Here is a 17982-nt window from a genome sequence, read left to right as displayed (position 1 = left end):
ATGGGTTCTACAATTTAAATTTTCATTAATTTTTATCATTTTTAATGAGTTTATTATACACAATAAAGTTCTTAACTCATAAGTTATCTAATAATATTATTAAAGCTATCAAATAATATTTTTATATTTAAATTTCTTATTTTTATTAGCATTTATTAAGTTTGATTTTTAAGTGGAATTGAAAAACATTTTTAATATTTTTTAAGTTTTATTAATATTTATTTTTAATGAAAGTTTAGTTGATTTTAAATTAATAATTTTTTGATTGTTTAACCTCGACTTATTTATATTTTGGATAAATTTCTTAAACTATCCTTATGGTTTAGCTAATTGACTAAATGTACCGTTACTGTTTGAAAATTGACTAGACTACCGTTAAAAAAGACGAGAAAAACGATTTTACCCTTTATCCTTCTTCAAATTTTCAAAATAAAACAAAAAAAAGTGGAAAGAAACTTCCCTTACCTGTACTCTCCTCTCCCCCACCCCCTTTCCTGTTTCTTGTTCGTCATGGCAGTCAACCATTCGGAGACGGAACCGTGGAACGCCCATGCCAGGTTGCGGGTGGCGAAGAAAGGCCGCATAGCTCAAAGGAGGTGGGCTACCAGAATTCATGAAAAGAAATTGTTTGTTTGACCTTTTTAATACCAGCAAGAGAGTTTCTACTTCCATTGTTTCTCTCTAGATTTCTGTAATCGACGTTCCTCTGGGTAGAAAAGATTCAAGAACTGCAAGCTTCAGCCTAGCAACCTCGAACCTACCTACTCCTGAACAGGGTCTTCTGGGTAATGCCTGAATAATCCTTTTGCCTGTATTTAATAATTAGTGTTGGATGGAGTAATTAATTAATAAAGCTAGCTGTTATCTGCAAATTTACAGGTGCACACACCATTGGCATGGCTCGATGAGTGAACTTCCGAGAGAGGATCAATGGAGACTTCCAGGAAACTGCAGGCAGTGATCCGCTCAGAGAGACGTATCTCAGCAGCTTGAAATCTACTTGCCCACCCACTGGGACAGATGACAATATCGCTGCACTGGACTACTTTTCGCCTAACCTTTTCGAGGTGGCTTCTGAGTCATTCTCTATGATCCTTCAACCCAACTCAGATCAGCCGTTCATGGCATCCGCGAACGCTGCTGTCGCAAATGGAGTGCTGGAACTGAAGGGTAACTCAGATCAGCCGTTCGATTTCGAGGCAGCATGCCACTGTTAATTCATAACCTGGGGTAATATTGGATTTTGAAAAAATTTTAAAATTCATATGATATCACATGTGTACGAATTGTGATGGAATATTAACGAATCTTAAAAACTTAAGTGTACTCTAAGATAATATAAATTGTAAGGGTATAGTTAGTCAATTAGTTAAACAGTAGGGATAATTTAAGAAATTTATCCTTATATTATTTGATATATATTATTACTATTCTCTCTAAATGTAATAATAACATGTATTAAAAGGCCTTGTAAAATCTTTAATTTCATTAATTTAATCAAGATAAGCAACGATAATGTTTTATATTTTTAAAACAAAAAAAAAAAAGAAAAAATGTAAAAAAAAAAAAGATAAATAATTTCTTCAAAGGAGAGACATGTTGAGAAATAGATGGTTAATAGTTTTGGTTTTCAACTAATCCCCAAATTCATTCCTCATCATTTAATATTGAACTAATGTCTAAAATTAATACTTAATAGAACGTTAGATCCAAATCAAAAACAAAAAAGACTCATTGGTATAATGGTGTTTTTGCTTTGTAATGAATGTAGAGACAGCCTCTACCTCACCGTGACAGCCAGAGAGTACACGTTTTCTTTAAAAAAAAAGAAAAGAAAAAAAAAAAACAATATGCTTGGAAAGTATCATAACATTACTGCTTCATTTGATGCCACATGTGAATGGATTGTGACTATACCCGAATTTAAATGCTCCGCTCTATGTATCCCTGTCCCAACTCCCAAACCCCGGCGGGGGGAAAATTTTACTCCATCCCCATTTCCGTGGGGAACGGGGATCTTTGAATTTTCCCCACACCGCCCCGGTCATCCTTACTTGTACTTAATTAATTCCCTGAGCATGCATGATTTCCACGGAGACACGAAATTAATAGAGGCCCTTCTCACTTCTCAGTTATTAATTTCCAGCCAAATTCTGAGCGTTGATATAATAATGATATACGTCCAGAGAAACGTTAACCCATCAATTCTAAAATAATAATCTTTCAACAGTAGTTGAACACAACACAAAACTACCTGAAACTTACAATCAATCCAACAAAGGACAACAAGAAGCAAGCAGCAAAGATTTATTTATTAATGGATCTGAGGTTATCCATTATTTCTTGCTGCTGCAGTGATGGATCGATCTGGCTATACAAAGTCATGCACATAAGATAGTTACATAGGGGACGAACTAGCTCTAGATGATTGTGAAATTAAGCTCCGATGGATCTTATTCGAACAAACTAACTAAACAAAAGTGGTGAAGGAAGATTTGGCCCGAACTCTCTATTATGTGACATATGGCAGAAACAACAGCTCGGCAAAAGGGGCCAAGCCTAGGCGGGAATAAGGGGATACACTTCGCCGAACTGACCCTTGTAACAGCTCGGGATACACTTCGCCGAACTGACCCACTTTGTAACAGCTCGGGATACACTTCGCCGAACTGACCCACCTTGTAACAGCTCGGGATACACTTCGCCGAACTGACCCACCTTGTAACAATTCGGGATACCCCTCGCTGAATTGACCTGCCCTATAGATACCTCCGAGCTCAAGACCGCCTCGCTCAGCACTTCGCATCACCTACTGGGCACAAAACCAAACAAGTTGTACCATGCCTGACACTAGGGAAGTCTGTGCCCGAGGGCGCCACGCCTGACTGACTTGGGATCTGACGTTTGGCAGCAACACTCTAAACGGCCACCTGCCACCGCCACTAACACCGCCATCTCCAGTTAGACGGTTAGGCAGTGACGGTTCTGTCTCAGCAGAAAGGACGACGGCCGAATTGACAAGCACAAGGGTAATCATACCCGATCTGACAAGGGCCTCGGGACGAGTACACGAAGTGACTATAAGAGCCCCCTGCCCCCCGACAACGGAGGTATGCAAACTTTGCGCTATCTGGTATTACCTTGCTTTTGAAGGATTCTAACTTGAGCTTCGGAGCCTCTACACTGGGTTCCCCCCGGAGCTTTCTCATCTCCTCCGTTTCAGGTTCCCTGCTACCCCGTTCGGAAGCAAGGCAGCGGACAGCTAAGACCAGCCGGATCGCGCTTCATCAATTGGCGCCGTCTGTGGGAAACGCTTCAAAAAGCCTCCCTCCAAACTTCGATAACCCCTTTTTCTTTAAAAAACCCAACACTCATGGCCTCCTCCAGCAACACCAAACGTGGCACGGAGACAAACGCAACCGGGGAGCAACTTCAGGTCCCCGTAGTGTGCGTTGGACAGTTCACCATCCCCCTTTCGGCGGATGGGATCCCCATCTTGAACGCGCCACAAGCAGTGGCACCCATAAACCCTCCTACCAGAAGCGTCCCCTTTCCTCTCCCCATTGAGACAACCTTCACTGGACCAACTGCCGTCCCCCTGGCAGCTAGCCAAAACCGATTGGAGGACCTGATGCAGTGCATGCGGGCAATGCAAGCCCAAATGCAACAGTTCCAGCAACACCAGCTTCACCAGCACCAAGTGCTGCACAACATCTCCCAGTATTACTATCAACAACAGTTCCCCCAATTGCCATTGAACCAACCACTACTTCCACCTCGCCACCCCGCTCCGAGGCCGGTCAAGGCCTCCCTGCAGGATGGGCGCCCCCGCCATGCGAAGGCCTCCCGGCCCCAGAACCACCCCAACAGCTAGGCCTCGTCCCCAGGCCGAAGAGAGAAAAATGTCGTCCCCGCCTCGCAACCCGCAGGCGGGTCGGGAACCTCGCCCGCGAGGTCGGCACCCCGGCGCTCCAAGCCCGAGCTCCCGCTCACCAAAAACCGATTCAGCGCCCTGGCGGCAGACTACCAGCATTCCGGGCCCATCGAGCTCGGTAACACGGAGGCCAGCAGCGCCAGCACAAGGCCCGCTCAACGGCGAAGTCGCCGAACCGCCACCCGCGCCTTGTCGGAATTCAGAGGCAAAGACACGAGCTCGGACGAGGTAGGGGCTGCCCCGGCTCTCTCCGTTCCTTCCCCCCTCGCATCGGAACTCCTGGCGGTCCCCTTACCCAGAGACTTCAAGCTCCCACCTCTGGACAAGTACGACGGGTCCTTCGACCCCAACGACCACGTTGACGCCTTTCAGTCGCAAATGCACCTCGCCAGGGCCAGCGAATCGTGCATGTGCGTGGCCTTTACCACCACCCTCAGGGGGGTAGCCCGCACTTGGTATAGGAACCTGGCCCCCGGGTCGATAAAGTGTTGGGCCTAGTTCGTGCAAGTCTTCACCACACACTTCGTCACCAGCCGACGGTGCCCCAGAACAGAGGAAAGCATCTTCGGAGTGGTCCAAAGAGAAGGAGAATCTATTCGGGGCTACATCAAGCGATTCAACGAAGCATGCTTGTAGATACCGCGGTTGGACCCCGCAGTGCAGCTCGCGGCGGCCAAAAGAGGGGTGACGCACAAAGAATTCAAATGGCACATGGTGGCCAACCAGCCCGCGACCGTGGCCGAATTCCTCAAACTCGCGGATAAGTTCATTAGGACAGAGGAAGAAATCAACCAACGAACCGAAGGCGGGAACGAGAAAAGAAAGAGAGAAGGCGAGCTCTCCAACCCGGTGAATAGAAAAAACCCGACCCGGGAGCCGAAGCCGAACCAGTCCTTCCGGGCCCCCTAGCAGTTCGGACGGACTACACGCCGTTAAACACGAGGCGGACAGAGATCTTAATGACGATCAAAGACACTCCGTACGTTAAGTGGCCACCTCGCCTAAAGGGAAATCCGAACGAGAGAAACAAGAATTTGTATTGTAGTTTCCGTAGAGACCATGGTCATAGCACCGAACAGTGTAATAACCACCGGGACGAGATAGAGGGACTCATCCGTCGCGGATACTTGAGAAACTTTGTACAGCACAGCAATAACAATAAAGCATGTCGGCAAGAGGAGCACGAAAAGGATGCCCCCGAGTCTAACAACAGACCTGCCGAACCGTTGCAGAAGCAGCCTCCGGAAGGACTGCCCGGACTTCAGTTCGCGCCCGGACTTCATGTAATAGTGGGAGGTTCGGTGGTAGCGGGGTGTACCTCGGCAGCAGCCCGGACTTCAGTTCGCGAAGCGGCCATCGAAGAACGGAACCCCCCAAAGAAACCAAAGACCGAAGAACCAATCTTTTTCACGGAGGACGACGCGCGAGGAGTCCACTACCCACATGATGACGCACTTGTCATTAAGCTAAGGATCAGCGACTTCGAGGTCAGGCGTGTACTCGTAGATTCGGGCAGCTCAGCAGACATCCTCTTCAAATCAGCATTTGACCAGCTGCAGTTACAGAGGAGCGAGCTGAAGCCCGCGAACACTCCCTTGGTAGGTTTCAGCGGAGAGGAAGTCAGGCCCCTCGGAAAAGTAACTGTCCCTGTGGAAGTCGGCACATGGCCTTGTGCGGTCAGACTCAACCATGATTTCCTGGTAGTCGCGACCCCCTCCCCATACAATGCCATAATAGGGCGGCCGATCACGCATATCCTACGGGCGGCGGTCTCCACCTACTATTTGGCCATGAAGTTCCCTACGGACTTCGGTATAGGGGTAGCGCGGGGCGACCGGCTCGAGTCCCGCAAGTGCTACGTTGCCGCCCTGAAGGGAAAAACCAAGGCGGCCGACGACCTCGAACTGGAGCGGCCTGCGGAGCAAGGTGAGGAGCGAGCTTCATCCACGGAGGAAACAGTCGCAATCCCGACTTCAGCTACGAACCCAGCTCGCACACTAAGCATCGGAGCTTCCATCGAAGACCCCCTACGAGCCGAACTGGTGAGTTTTTTACTTCAAAATTTAGATATTTTTGCCTGGTCCGCGGCAGACATGCTCGACATTAGCCCCGGACTGATAACTCACAAACTTAATACTGACCCTGTAGTCAGACCCGTTAGACAGAAGAAACGCAACTTAGCCCCAAAACGCTGGAGAGCGATCGACGAGGAGGTCGAGAAGCTCCTCGCAGCAAACTTCATAAGGGAAGTCCATTACCCGAGCTGGGTGGCCAACCCGGTGTTGGTAAAAAAGGCAAGCGGCAATTGGCGCATGTGCGTCGACTATACCGACCTGAACCGAGCTTGCCCGAAAGATTACTTCCCCCTCCCCAGAATTGACCGCCTAGTGGACGCGACCTCGGGAAACGAGTTGCTAAGCTTCCTGGACGCCTACTCGGGCTATAACCAAGTTAGGATGGACCCATCCGATGAGGAAAAAACCAGCTTCATAACCGAATCCGGCCTGTATTGCTACAAAGTCATGCCCTTCGGACTAAAAAATGCCGGGGCGACTTTCCAAAGACTTGTAAATAAGCTATTCCGACCCCTGATTGGTATGAAGATAGAGTGCTATGTAGACGACATGGTCGTCAAGACTCAGTTTTCACAAGAGTTAATACAAGACATAGATTCTGTTTTCCAAATCCTGCGTCAGTTTAGCATGAAGTTGAACCCCAACAAGTGTGTCTTCGGCGTCACCTCGGGCAAGTTACTAGGCTACATTGTCAATCGATGCGGTATTGAGGCCAACCCGGACAAAATAAAAGCCATTCTAGATATGAAACCACCTCGGAAAGTAAAAGAGGTTCAGAGGCTAAACGGCCGCATAGCCGCTCTAAGCCGCTTCTTGTCTAAGTCAGCCGACCGCTGCCTACCCTTCTTCAAGGCAGTCAAAGGCAAAGGGTTCGAGTGGACCCAGGACTGCCAGTTCGCGTTCGACGAACTAAAAGGTTACCTCGCTAGTGTGCCAACCTTAGCCCGGCCCGAGGTGGGCGAGGTCTTAGAACTGTACCTCTCGGCGAGCGACGAGGCGGTCAGTTCGGTACTGATAAAGGAAACAGACCGGGTCCAACGACCCATATATTATGTTAGTAAAATTTTGCAGGGAGCAGAGGCAAGGTACCCGAAGATAGAAAAACTATCATACGCCCTAGTAATAGCAGCTCGGAAACTCCGCCCGTACTTCCAGGCTCACACCGTCATCGTCCTAACTAACAAACCTCTTAGACAAGTTTTACTCAAACCCGAAGTCTCCGGTCGACTGATCAAATGGGCCATTGAACTCAGCGAGTACGACCTCCAGTACAAACCGAGAACCGCTATCAAGGCCCAAGCTTTGGCAGATTTTGTCACCGAGTGCACTTTCAGCCACGAAGCCCCACAGGTCGAGCCCGAGGTCCCCAGTTGCGGCGAACCCGGAGCTCCTGAGCCCATAGAGTCCGAACCCCGTGAAGTAGCAGCCAGTGTGGCATCTCTCCTGGTCAGGCGAAGCGCTAACTGGGATGAGGAGCCCTGGATCCTTCACGTGGATGGTTCCTCGAACCGGCAAGGCAGCGGAGCTGGAATAGTCTTGTGCGGCCCGAGCGGCGCAAAAGTAGAATACGCACTACGCTTTGAGTTCGCGGCATCCAACAACGAGGCAGAGTACGAAGCACTGATCGCCGGGCTGGACCTAGCGCGAAAGGTTAAGGCAAAACACTTGGTCATCTGCAGCGATTCTCAGCTCGTGGTAAACCAAGTTACCGGCGAATACGAAGCACGCGATCTCCCCATGATCGCCTATTTGGCCAAAGTAAAAGAAGCCCTGCTCAACTTCCGGTCACACATCATCAGGCAAATCCCGAGGTCAGAAAACACTGAGGCCGACGCCCTGTCCCGGTTAGCCAGCACGAGTCACAACAATATGAGAACTGTGTACATAGAGGACTTACCTCGGCCTAGTATTCTTGGGGGGACAGAGGAGGTCGCTCCCGTCTTAGAAGCAGAGCCGAGCTGGATCGATCCACTCGCGAGCTTCCTGATAGACGGAACCCTCCCTGCAGAACGCAATGCGGCCAAGAGGGTGCAGCGCCAAGTGGCCAAATACGTCATAATAGACGAACGGTTATACCGACGATCGTACACGCTCCCCTATTTGCGTTGCCTGCGACCTACCGAAGCCGAGTTCGTACTCCGCGACACTCATGAAGGCCTGTGCGGCGGACACTTGGGGGGCAGAGCACTCGCCCAAAAGGCACTTCGACAAGGATACTACTGGCCAACGATGAAGGCAGAAGTTGTCGAGCTCGTCAGAAAATGCGACAAGTGTCAGAAGCACGCTAACATCCACCATCAACCTGCCTCCGACCTCAAATACCTCGCCAGCCCGTGGCCCTTTGCACAATGGGGCATCGACCTCCTAGGGCCATTCCCACCAGCAACAGGCGGAAGAAAATTCTTAGTTGTTGCGGTAGATTATTTTACGAAGTGGATAGAAGCCGAACCTCTGGCAACTGTTACGTCTCGAAACATACAGAACTTCTTTTGGAAGAACATAGTATGTCGGTTCGGGTTACCTCGGGTTCTAATCTTCGACAACGGCAAACAGTTCGAGGATATCAAGTTCCAAGAGTGGTGCCAGAACATGGGGATTCGGAAAAATTTCACGTCAGTCGCGCACCCGCAGGCAAACGGTCAGACGGAAGTAATGAACAGAGCCATCATGCGCGGACTGAAAGCACGTCTGGATCGAGCTAAGGGATTGTGGGCCGAAGAGCTACCAAGTGTCTTATGGGCTCACCGAACGACCGAAAAAGCAGCCATGGGAGAAACCCCCTTCAACCTCACCTACGGCACTGAAGCAGTGATCCCGGCGGAAATCGAAATACCAACGTTGCGATTAGAAACATACGACGATCGGACGAACGGAGACGAGTTACGCACCAATCTCGACCTACTGGACGAGGTAAGGGACCTCGCGCACATCCGAACAGCGGCATACCAGCAGCAGGTAGCTCGCTACTACAATAGCAGAGTAAAGCAACGAAGCTTCCGAGTCGGTGACCTGGTCCTCCGTAAGATTATGGTGCCCGAACCCGGCATCAGCAAGCTTGGACCTAATTGGGAAGGGCCCTATAAAGTAAAAACAGCGCTCGGGGGTGCATACGAACTCGAAACCTTGGAAGGCAAACGAGTACCTCGAACGTGGAACATCGTGAACTTGAGGCGATACTACCTATAAACCACCTAGCGAAGTGGACGAAATCAGGCCCTATGTGCCACAAGGCAAGCCGAGGAACTTTGGCGTAGACAGCATATTATCAGCTCGGCAAAAAATCAGTTCGCGGCATAAAAGACCACGGAAATTTAAAAACCCGGCAAAGAAACAGCTCGGGGAAGATGAGCAAGGGGAAAAAGACACTCCATTGCAAGAAACAGTACATTGGCAAAAAAAAAAAATTTACATGCCCGGAGCCACTTCTTCGCCATCGGAAGGCACTTCAACCACACCCGAAGGCCCTGCCTCTCCTTCAGAGTCCGGCTCGCCATCGGCAGCATTGGCCATCTCCTGAGTTATACGTGAAGTGGTTATGGCACTTACATCGAGGTCGGGGTACGTATTCCGGATCATCCACCGGCTCAACTTGAACCCCCTCCTGTAAGAGTCCACCATCAGATCGTCAAAACGCGGGGAGGCAATGTAGTCTTCAACTGCCTTCTTCTTGGCGTCTTCAATGCCTTGGGAAAAAATCTTTGTTCTCTCCCTGATGTCCTCCTGAAGATATTCGACTTGATGCTGCAAATCCAACTTCAAGTCCACCATATGCTTGACAACTACCCCCATGGCCTCGGCGTCACGCTGAGACCTCGCCTGTCTGGCCATCGCGATGCAAGCAGCCTCTTCAGCAGCATAAGCAGCCGCCTCAGCAGCCCAGGTATTTTCCTCTGCAGCACGGAAGGCTTCTTCAGCAGCATGAGTGGCAGCCTCAGCAGCTCGCACCTGTCGCGAGCTCCTCTCCACTTGGGCCGCCAAGGCATGAATCGAAGAATTCACCTACCAAAAGAAACAAGTGAGCAAATGACAGCAGAAGCAACAGAATAAAAAAGGAAGACAGAATCTAACTTACCACCATGGCATGTGTTACGGCGCGGCAAGCGACCTGATTCAAGGGAAGATCGGTCCACACCGCGACCTCCTCGGGGAAAGTAGCGTCCCTACTCTTCTGAAGAGCGTAGTTCAGCGTCAACACGCTCCTAAACTCCCCTTGAGCTCCCGAGCCTGAGGGCCCAGTCCGCGTATGAGCAGACCCGGAGTGAGCAGGAGCACTTGAGTACGTAGGAGCGCCCGTATGAGTGGTTTCAGTGTAAGGCGCCCTGGCAGTCTCGTGCACCGGTGGAGTCACTTCGGGCTCCCTGGGTAGATCCTCTGGCGTATGGTCTGGGGCTTGGGGCTACTCATCCAGGGGCAGCTCGATACGAGTTCGCTTGGCGACCTGCTTCCTCCTCTTCATACCTTGGAACAAACGCCCCCCACGAGTTCTCTCCGCGTTCATCACACCTACAGAAACAAGTTCGACATCAGAAAAAAATGAACAAAGCAAGCAAGAAACCGCATAGCTAGAAACCTACCCGAACTCAGGCCGGCTGCAATAAACTTGGCCTCCGTTAAGTAGTGGTGGCACTTTAAGCCTTGTCGTGCCCATTGCCAGAGACCCTTCACCGTCTCTTTATCAAGAGTTACACCCAAATCGGGAGCGGCCTCACCCCACCCGGTCTGAAAGGGCCATCCTTGTGCACTTTGCACGCCGAAGTAGTCCCGCTTCCAAGCCAGGACCTTATTAGGAAGATCGTGCAGAAGCTTGAAACCCTGGCGAGGAGAAAGGTAATACGCCCATCTCCCCCCAGGAAGAGAACCTGCCTGTCTCTTGAGCGTCAAGATATAGGAGAATATCTCTAAGTCTAAGGGGAAGTTTTGCTCGCAAAAAAGGGAAACTGTCCCCACCAGGTTCCGAATAGAGTTCGGATGAAGCTGGCCAATGGTGACACCGAAGTGGTTTATGACTTCGACGAGAAGGGGATGGAAATGAAGTCGCAACCCTGCAGCGAGCTGCTCTCGAAAAATCACGATCTCGTCGGGACCGTGTTCCCAAGGAAAGCTACCCGAAGGAATAAAATATGTGTACCCCCCAAGAAGTTTGTAAGACAGAAGTATGGATTGAAGCCCCTCAGGCGTCATGGTCGAAGGGCCAAACCGGTCTAGCATCCGACCTTGGCGGGAGGTAGACACCAAACTGCCCGAAGCGACTCGACCTACTGGTTCGTAGTCCTTAAACTCCACCTCAGGATCACTGAGGCAGTCTGGGGACACGGCTCGGTTGGTGGAACCTACGTCGGCCCTACTCGAAGAATCGTCTGAGCTATCAAAGCTAGACATTGGGGAAAAGACGAATTCAAGAAAGTACTCACCGGAAAGTTTGAAGAAAAACCAAAGAACCGTGAAGACTGTATAACCAGCCTTGACGCGAGCTGGAAAAGACTTGGACGCGAGCTGAAAGGTTGGACACGAACTCAGTAGACAAACCGCAGAAGTGACAAAACAACCGGGGTCCCCCACTATCTATAGCTACAGTAACCAAGAATCGACCGTGCAGACCGAAGACGATCCGACGGCCCACGTTCTTACCGACCGCACAACCCTTAAGGTCGAGACGTGATTGGCGCACGTCTTTCCGAAAAAAGCAAAACGTCAGCGCACGTCTTTTTGAAACCGATGTCGCTTCGACACGCGTCTTTCCGAAACTAACGCACCGCACGTCTCCCTGACAGTCATCCGCGCACGTACAGCAGTGGCGCGCCTTTTTGAAATGACCCGCTGTCACGTCCCAGCGGCGCGAATTGGTTTGAAATTTAAAATGCGCGGTCACAACCACCAGCGTTCTTGAGTAAGCACGTTTCCAGCCTTCTTGGAAACCGAAAGAACCCTAGCAAAAGCGTCTCGTGCAGTGAAGGTTCGAAGGATGGGACAAATCCACTTGCTACCTCGCGAAAACTCCCCGCACCATGGCAAGACCCCCGGTGCAAGGAGTGGGGGGCAATTGATGAAGGAAGATTTGGCCCGACCTCTCTATTATGTGACACGTGACAGAAACAACAGCTCGGCAAAAGGGGCCAAGCCTAGGCGGGAACAAGGGGACACACTTCGCCGAACTGACCCTTGTAACAGCTCGGGATACACTTCGCCGAACTGACCCACCTTGTAACAGCTCGGGATACACTTCGCCAAACTGACCCACCTTGTAACAGCTCGGGATACACTTCGTCGAACTGACCCACTTTGTAACAGCTCGGGATACACTTCGCCGAACTGACCCACTTTGTAACAGCTCGGGATACACTTCGCCGAACTGACCCACCTTGTAACAGCTCGGGATACACTTCGCCGAACTGACCCACCTTGTAACAGTTCGGGATACACCTCGTCGAACTGACCTGCCCTATAGATACCTCCGAGCTCAAGACCGCCTCGCTCAGTACTTCGCATCACCTTCTGGTCACCAAAACCAAGCAAGTCGTACCATGCCTGACACTAGGGAAGTCCGTGCCCGAGGGCGCCACGCCTGACTGACTTGGGATCTGATGTTTGGCGGCAGCACTCTAAACGGCCACCTGCCACCGCCACTGACACCGCCATCTCCAGTTAGACGGTTAGGCAGTGACGGTTCTGTCTCAGCAGAAAGGACGACGACCGAATTGACAAGCACAAGGGTAATCATACCCGACCTGACAAGGGCCTCGGGACGAGTACACGAAGTGACTATAAGAGCCCCCTGCCCCCCGACAACGGAGGTATGCAAACTTTGCGCTATCTGGTATTACCTTGCTTTTGAAGGATTCTAACTTGAGATTCGGAGCCTCTACACTAGGTTCCCCCCGGAGCTTCTCCATCTCCTCCGTTTCAGGTTCCCTGCTACCCCGTTCAGAAGCAAGGCAGCGGACAGCTAAGACCGGCCGAATCGCGCTCCATCAGTTGGTAATCTTATATACCTTCGCCTGACTTGGAAGCACTGTTTTGGTATCAGCTGGATACACCCTCCCCCGTGTTGGTAGTTTAGTTTTGGAAGTTGGGTATACCTTGACCTGTGCTGGAAGCACAGTTTTGGAGTCTGGGTACACTTTGGCCTGCGTTGGTAGTTTGGTTTTGGAGGCTGGGTATACATTGGCCTGTGTTGGAAGCACAGTTTTGGAATCTGGATACACTTTGGCCTGTGTTGGAAGGACAGTTTTGGACGCTGGGTATACCTCCGCTTGTGTTGGAAGCACAGATGTGGTGTCCCGATACACGTTGGCTTGTGTTGGCAGCTTTAGATCTGCAAACGACAAAACCAACCAACAGGATCAAAGTTTATTAACATCAACAAAATCCAAATAGGCAATAGCAACAGTGTCCGGATGAGATCAGATCCTCGCAACACCTCCTAACCGTATCTTATATTATTATTATTATTTTCATTATTCATGGGAGATGTTTCTAATATAGCTACAGTTAGCAGGATGGGGCTGTGAAATGGGTATGAGAATTGAAACAAAACCAAACTACCAGGCCGTAGTTGACGCTGGATTAGTTTTGGCATGGGTGTGTTGGTTGGTATCGACTTCCAGTAAACTTCAGAAGGTAGGGCAGCATGGCTTACTACCATAACTGCTGCAAGTGCGAATGCGAGCTGCATATATAAATTGTTGTCGGGTAAGCTAGAATTATATTGAAGGAGATAAAAAAGAATTAAAACAAGATGAGCTCACCGGAAGAAAAGCAGAGATAGGTGAGAAGCGGAGCTCCATTTAAAGGCCTGATACTTTAATTTACATGGGAAAGAAGAAAATATGGGCTGCAATTTATAGTTGCAATCCTTTATCCTTGGGTAGTAAGATTACTAAGGACAACATAAAAGGCGGCCCTCAGCTGGTCGGGCCAGTCAAGTCCATGTCTGGTAGGCAAACAGAGTAATCACATGATGATCATTATGTTAACATCTGTCCCTTAATATCTCTCAGACTCTTATACCCACTTTTTGGTTTTTTAGGGTACAAATTTACGACCTCAGACCACTTCACATTCATTCTTACAACAGGTGTCAGATCTCCTATCCACAACAATCCTACCAATACCTATTCATATGACACTACAACTGTATATTGAGAATATTTCCCGTATTTACATGTCATTGTTCATGGGGAGATGTTCCCAATATGCAGTTGTAGTGAACGTGGTTTGGTGTGGGTAGGATTCCTATGAGTAGGAGATATAGTCTCATAAGCAAAATGTTTCATGTAGTTTACTCAATCTGCTCACCGAGTGTGCCTATCAGTTCCGGACAGCCAGCGCGCCCCCCAATCTCCATCTCTTCCGTGCATTAGGAACATCTCCCCCATGACAAATATAAGAGATGTTCCCAATATAAAAAAGGGATGGGCTATGGGGTGCATTCAGCCAGCACATCCCAACTATGTATTAGAAACATCTCTCTAATAGCAAGTATGGGAGAGGTTCATGTGTGAGCGCATTTTATGAGAAATCAATCCAAACTCATATTGGGATGTATAGACACTGATAGATTTCTAGCATGGTAGGTTCCAGTCTCATAATGAGATGTGTGGTGTTAGATCAAATTGGTAGGGAAGGGGGGGAGGGGTTGGAATGTGTTTTGTTGATAAAAGATCATATCCCAACTCGGATAAGAATCACCTACGTACAGTCATACACCAAAATTTTATGCATGATATTTTTAGTTAATTGAAGAAAAACGGAGCATTGCATGTAGCTTTTTTATGTTCTTTCAGTTCACGTACTCAGCGTATGTTGTCTTTTGTGCGAATTAATTCATACTTAATCTTTTATTATTAAAAACTCATTTAAGTTATGTTTGGTTTGAAGGAAAGGGTAGGAAAACCTATACAAGGTTTGTAAAGATTTTCCTTCTTTTTCTTACTTTTTCCCCTAAAAACCAAACACAATTTTAGGGATGCGGAAAATTGGGCTCATCTTGATTTTACATTCAATCCCCCGGTCCAAATCAGCCCTGTTCTTCCCTACTTCCAAGGATCCAAATTATAGAATTGTCAAAAATTTTTGGACTTATTTTGCATAAAATGACAAATGACCTAACTCACTACAGCCTTCAAGATAAAATATCATTATGATAAGTATGAATTCGGATTCAATTCTCATAAAAATTGTCCTCACACCCTCTCACAACACTTGCAACTCTCTACATTGAGAATATTTCCACATAAATGAAAAAAATAAGAAAAGGAAATAAAAAACATCTGTATAGTGATGTGCCAAATGTATGGGTGTAAGTGTTGTGAGGACTGAATCCAGTCTCGATAAGTATTGTAGTTTGAGCCCCACATCCTCGAAGTATAGAGCTATTTTCTTTCTATTTCATAGGATGGATTTTGGTTTTAAACCTAGGATAGCATGGCACTAAAGAGAGTACTGAAACAAGATTCATGTAACCGATTAGAGATTATGGTTCATATAATTGAGATAAGGTTTGAAGAGAATCTCAGGGACTTAGGTACAAGAGTGGCCCACAACCTAATAATTTAAACTTTATCTGTGGTGTCCCTCTCTTATATGCAAATCTTACAACACGTGTATATGCATGAGCCCCAGTTTTAACAACTTTCCCCAATTCACAACAAGTGCTTCAGTCATATGTCCTAATCTTCATAATGCATCACATGAGAAGCAATTGAGCCACCACTATATGCATTTCTATCATTTAAGAAAGAGTCGTCTCAGAGTTGATTTCTAATTTGTTTTTTTTTTTGGAAAATATGATTTTGATATGTAAATTAATCAATGTTTGATTTCATATAATTAGTTGCTAAAGTTGAGTAAGTTGTTTCTGATTTTTAACTTAGTCTCTTGGTTCACACACCGATTTTCCTCTCTCTCTCTATATATATATGCTAAGTGGTAGTATGGTACTAATAAAATAATATAATCAATGAGAATTAAAAAAAAAAGGGTTTCTAGCATATAAGGGCAATTTTTAGGGTTTAATATCAATAAAATTAATATATTTAAAAATTTTCAAGAATAGGTTAACTTTTTAAAAATAATATCAATAAAGGGCAAAAACATTGTTCATCTTCTTCTTCTTCTTGCCATTTGTTCACCACCATTGTCGTCTGCTATCGCCTGCCTCCGCCTCCAACAATGTTGCCGAAGGTGGCAGAGGTGGTGGCGGCGACGCTAGTGGTCATTCCTCTCTGTCCACCCATCTTTGGCAACGTTGTCGGAGGCGGAGGTGAAGGTGGGCGGAGGTGGCGATGTTGGATAGAGACTTGGGGTCGAATCCCACCTGCACCTCAATTGGGGGGGGGGGGGGGGTATGGGTTCAGGGATGGGCTACCCTCGTTGTGTAGTTCTTCAGAAGATATAGAAAACGACAAAAAATGGAATTGTTTTCGCATCGATTCCCCAATTAAACAGTCTGACCGTTTGGTCAAACTCGGGCTTAATGGTTTTGGGGTTTAAAACTGTACTCAGACCCATGATCGGTTTCCAAGTCAATTGGTTCAACCATACGGTCTGATTTGGTTATCAAAACCACGATTCTACTAGACTCCATTACCCTTTTGACTCAAACAATCAAACTGTTTGAACCAAGGGAGCAAGGTAATAAGGTGGGGGTCCTTAACTTTTTTTTCTTAAAGGGGAAAATCTATGATGCAGAAAAGATATAGTATAAAAGAGTTTTGACCAATCAAAACCCCCCATGAATTTTGATAAATAACACCTTATTTGCTACAACATTTTATGATTCCAGTTTATTGGTCAGTTGTTTTTTAGATATCATATCTTTTCCATATCATAGTCAAAGCCTTCTTAAAATTATTATTCTATTAGGGGAGGGTGGGTGGGGAAGCAAGTAATGTGGTGTTCTTTCCCTTCCCCCCAAACTTTTGCAATCCAACCCAATTAACCATGACATTAGCCCCTATTATTAATTCTTTAAAAAAGGCAGAATTCCCAATTAGTAAATATACTTTGGGCCCGGTGCCACTTCCCCCCCCCCCCAAACTTTAAAACGCAGCAATTAAGTATCTGAATTTTCAAAACATGTCAATCCAATACTTGTCGTTAATAAGTCGTTAAGTGGTATTTGAAAGACATAAATGTCCTTCAAGTGCCATCTAGTTTTCTTTACTAACCATCCAGACGTTAACAAAAAATGAACAATCCCAAATCGTTTTCTCTTCTATTCAAGAAAGTTGGGGTCACATCTCAGTGGGCATTCCAGTGACCCCAACTTTCTTGAATAGAAGAGGCAAGGATTTGGGACTGTTCATTTTTTGTCAACATTTGGGTGGTTAATAAAGAAAATTAGATAACACTTGAAGGGCATTATCTCTTCAAATGCCACTTAACGGCTTATTAACAATAGGTACTAGATTGGCATGTTTTGAAAGTTCGAGTATTGAACTATTGTGTTTTAAAGTTCGGGGACCAAAGTGGCACTAGACCCAAAGTATAAAGTATTAATCGGGAATTTTTCCTTAAAATTTTTTATTTTTTAAGCTCAGTTTGGAAAGAGTACAAATGCAAATATACTATGTAAATACATGCAAAATAATATAAAATATACGGATTTGCACTCTATATATTTGCATTTATACTCCTTCCAAACTGAGCCTTGGAATGAGTACAAATACAAATATGTACAGTGCAAATACATGCAAAATAATACAAAATACAAGGTTTTGCATTCTACATATTTGTACTCCTTAGTCTTTTCTAAAAATAAAACCAATATCTATTGTATTTATGCATGTCTGTCTATTTTGTTTTCGCCCTCTTCCCTTTATCTCTTCTCTACTTTTTCTTAAACTCTAAGCCCCTTTTCCATTTCTTTTTCTCTATGCACAAGCTGACAACCATCTTAGGATCAAGAAAAAAAAATCTTCAGGCACACCTCAATTTGGGAGCCAAGAAGTGGAAGAATTTGGCTTATTAATT

General features: G+C 47.0%; 1 protein-coding gene across 3 annotated transcripts; it reads right to left on the bottom strand.

Annotated features, from left to right (window-relative positions):
• Positions 1-9340: 9340 nt before the first annotated feature.
• On the bottom strand, positions 9341-13804 carry LOC148844551 (uncharacterized). Of its 3 annotated transcripts, none has more exons than XR_016102449.1 (4): positions 13755-13798; positions 10584-13321; positions 10082-10512; positions 9341-10008 (listed from the first exon to the last, which is right to left on the bottom strand). XR_016102449.1 is itself a non-coding variant. In XM_088955689.1 (4 exons), exons 3-4 carry the CDS (start codon positions 10085-10087, stop codon positions 9415-9417), a joined length of 600 nt encoding a protein of 199 aa, XP_088811815.1. In that variant the 5' UTR covers positions 10088-10512; positions 10584-13675; positions 13755-13804; the 3' UTR covers positions 9341-9414. The 3 variants fall into 3 exon arrangements, 2 of the variants coding, with proteins under 2 accessions (XP_088811815.1, XP_088811816.1); XM_088955689.1 differs by having other exon boundaries at positions 10584-13675; positions 13755-13804; XM_088955690.1 differs by lacking the exon at positions 10584-13321 and having other exon boundaries at positions 13755-13802.
• Between the last annotated feature and the right edge of the window lie 4178 nt (positions 13805-17982).

The sequence above is a fragment of the Nelumbo lutea genome, chromosome 7 (genome assembly GCF_056320005.1).
Source record: "Nelumbo lutea isolate HS-2025 chromosome 7, American lotus-T2T, whole genome shotgun sequence".
NCBI lineage: Eukaryota > Viridiplantae > Streptophyta > Magnoliopsida > Proteales > Nelumbonaceae > Nelumbo > Nelumbo lutea.
The sequence above is the reverse complement of the archived record's forward strand: the minus strand, read 5'-3'. Positions and strand labels throughout refer to the sequence as shown.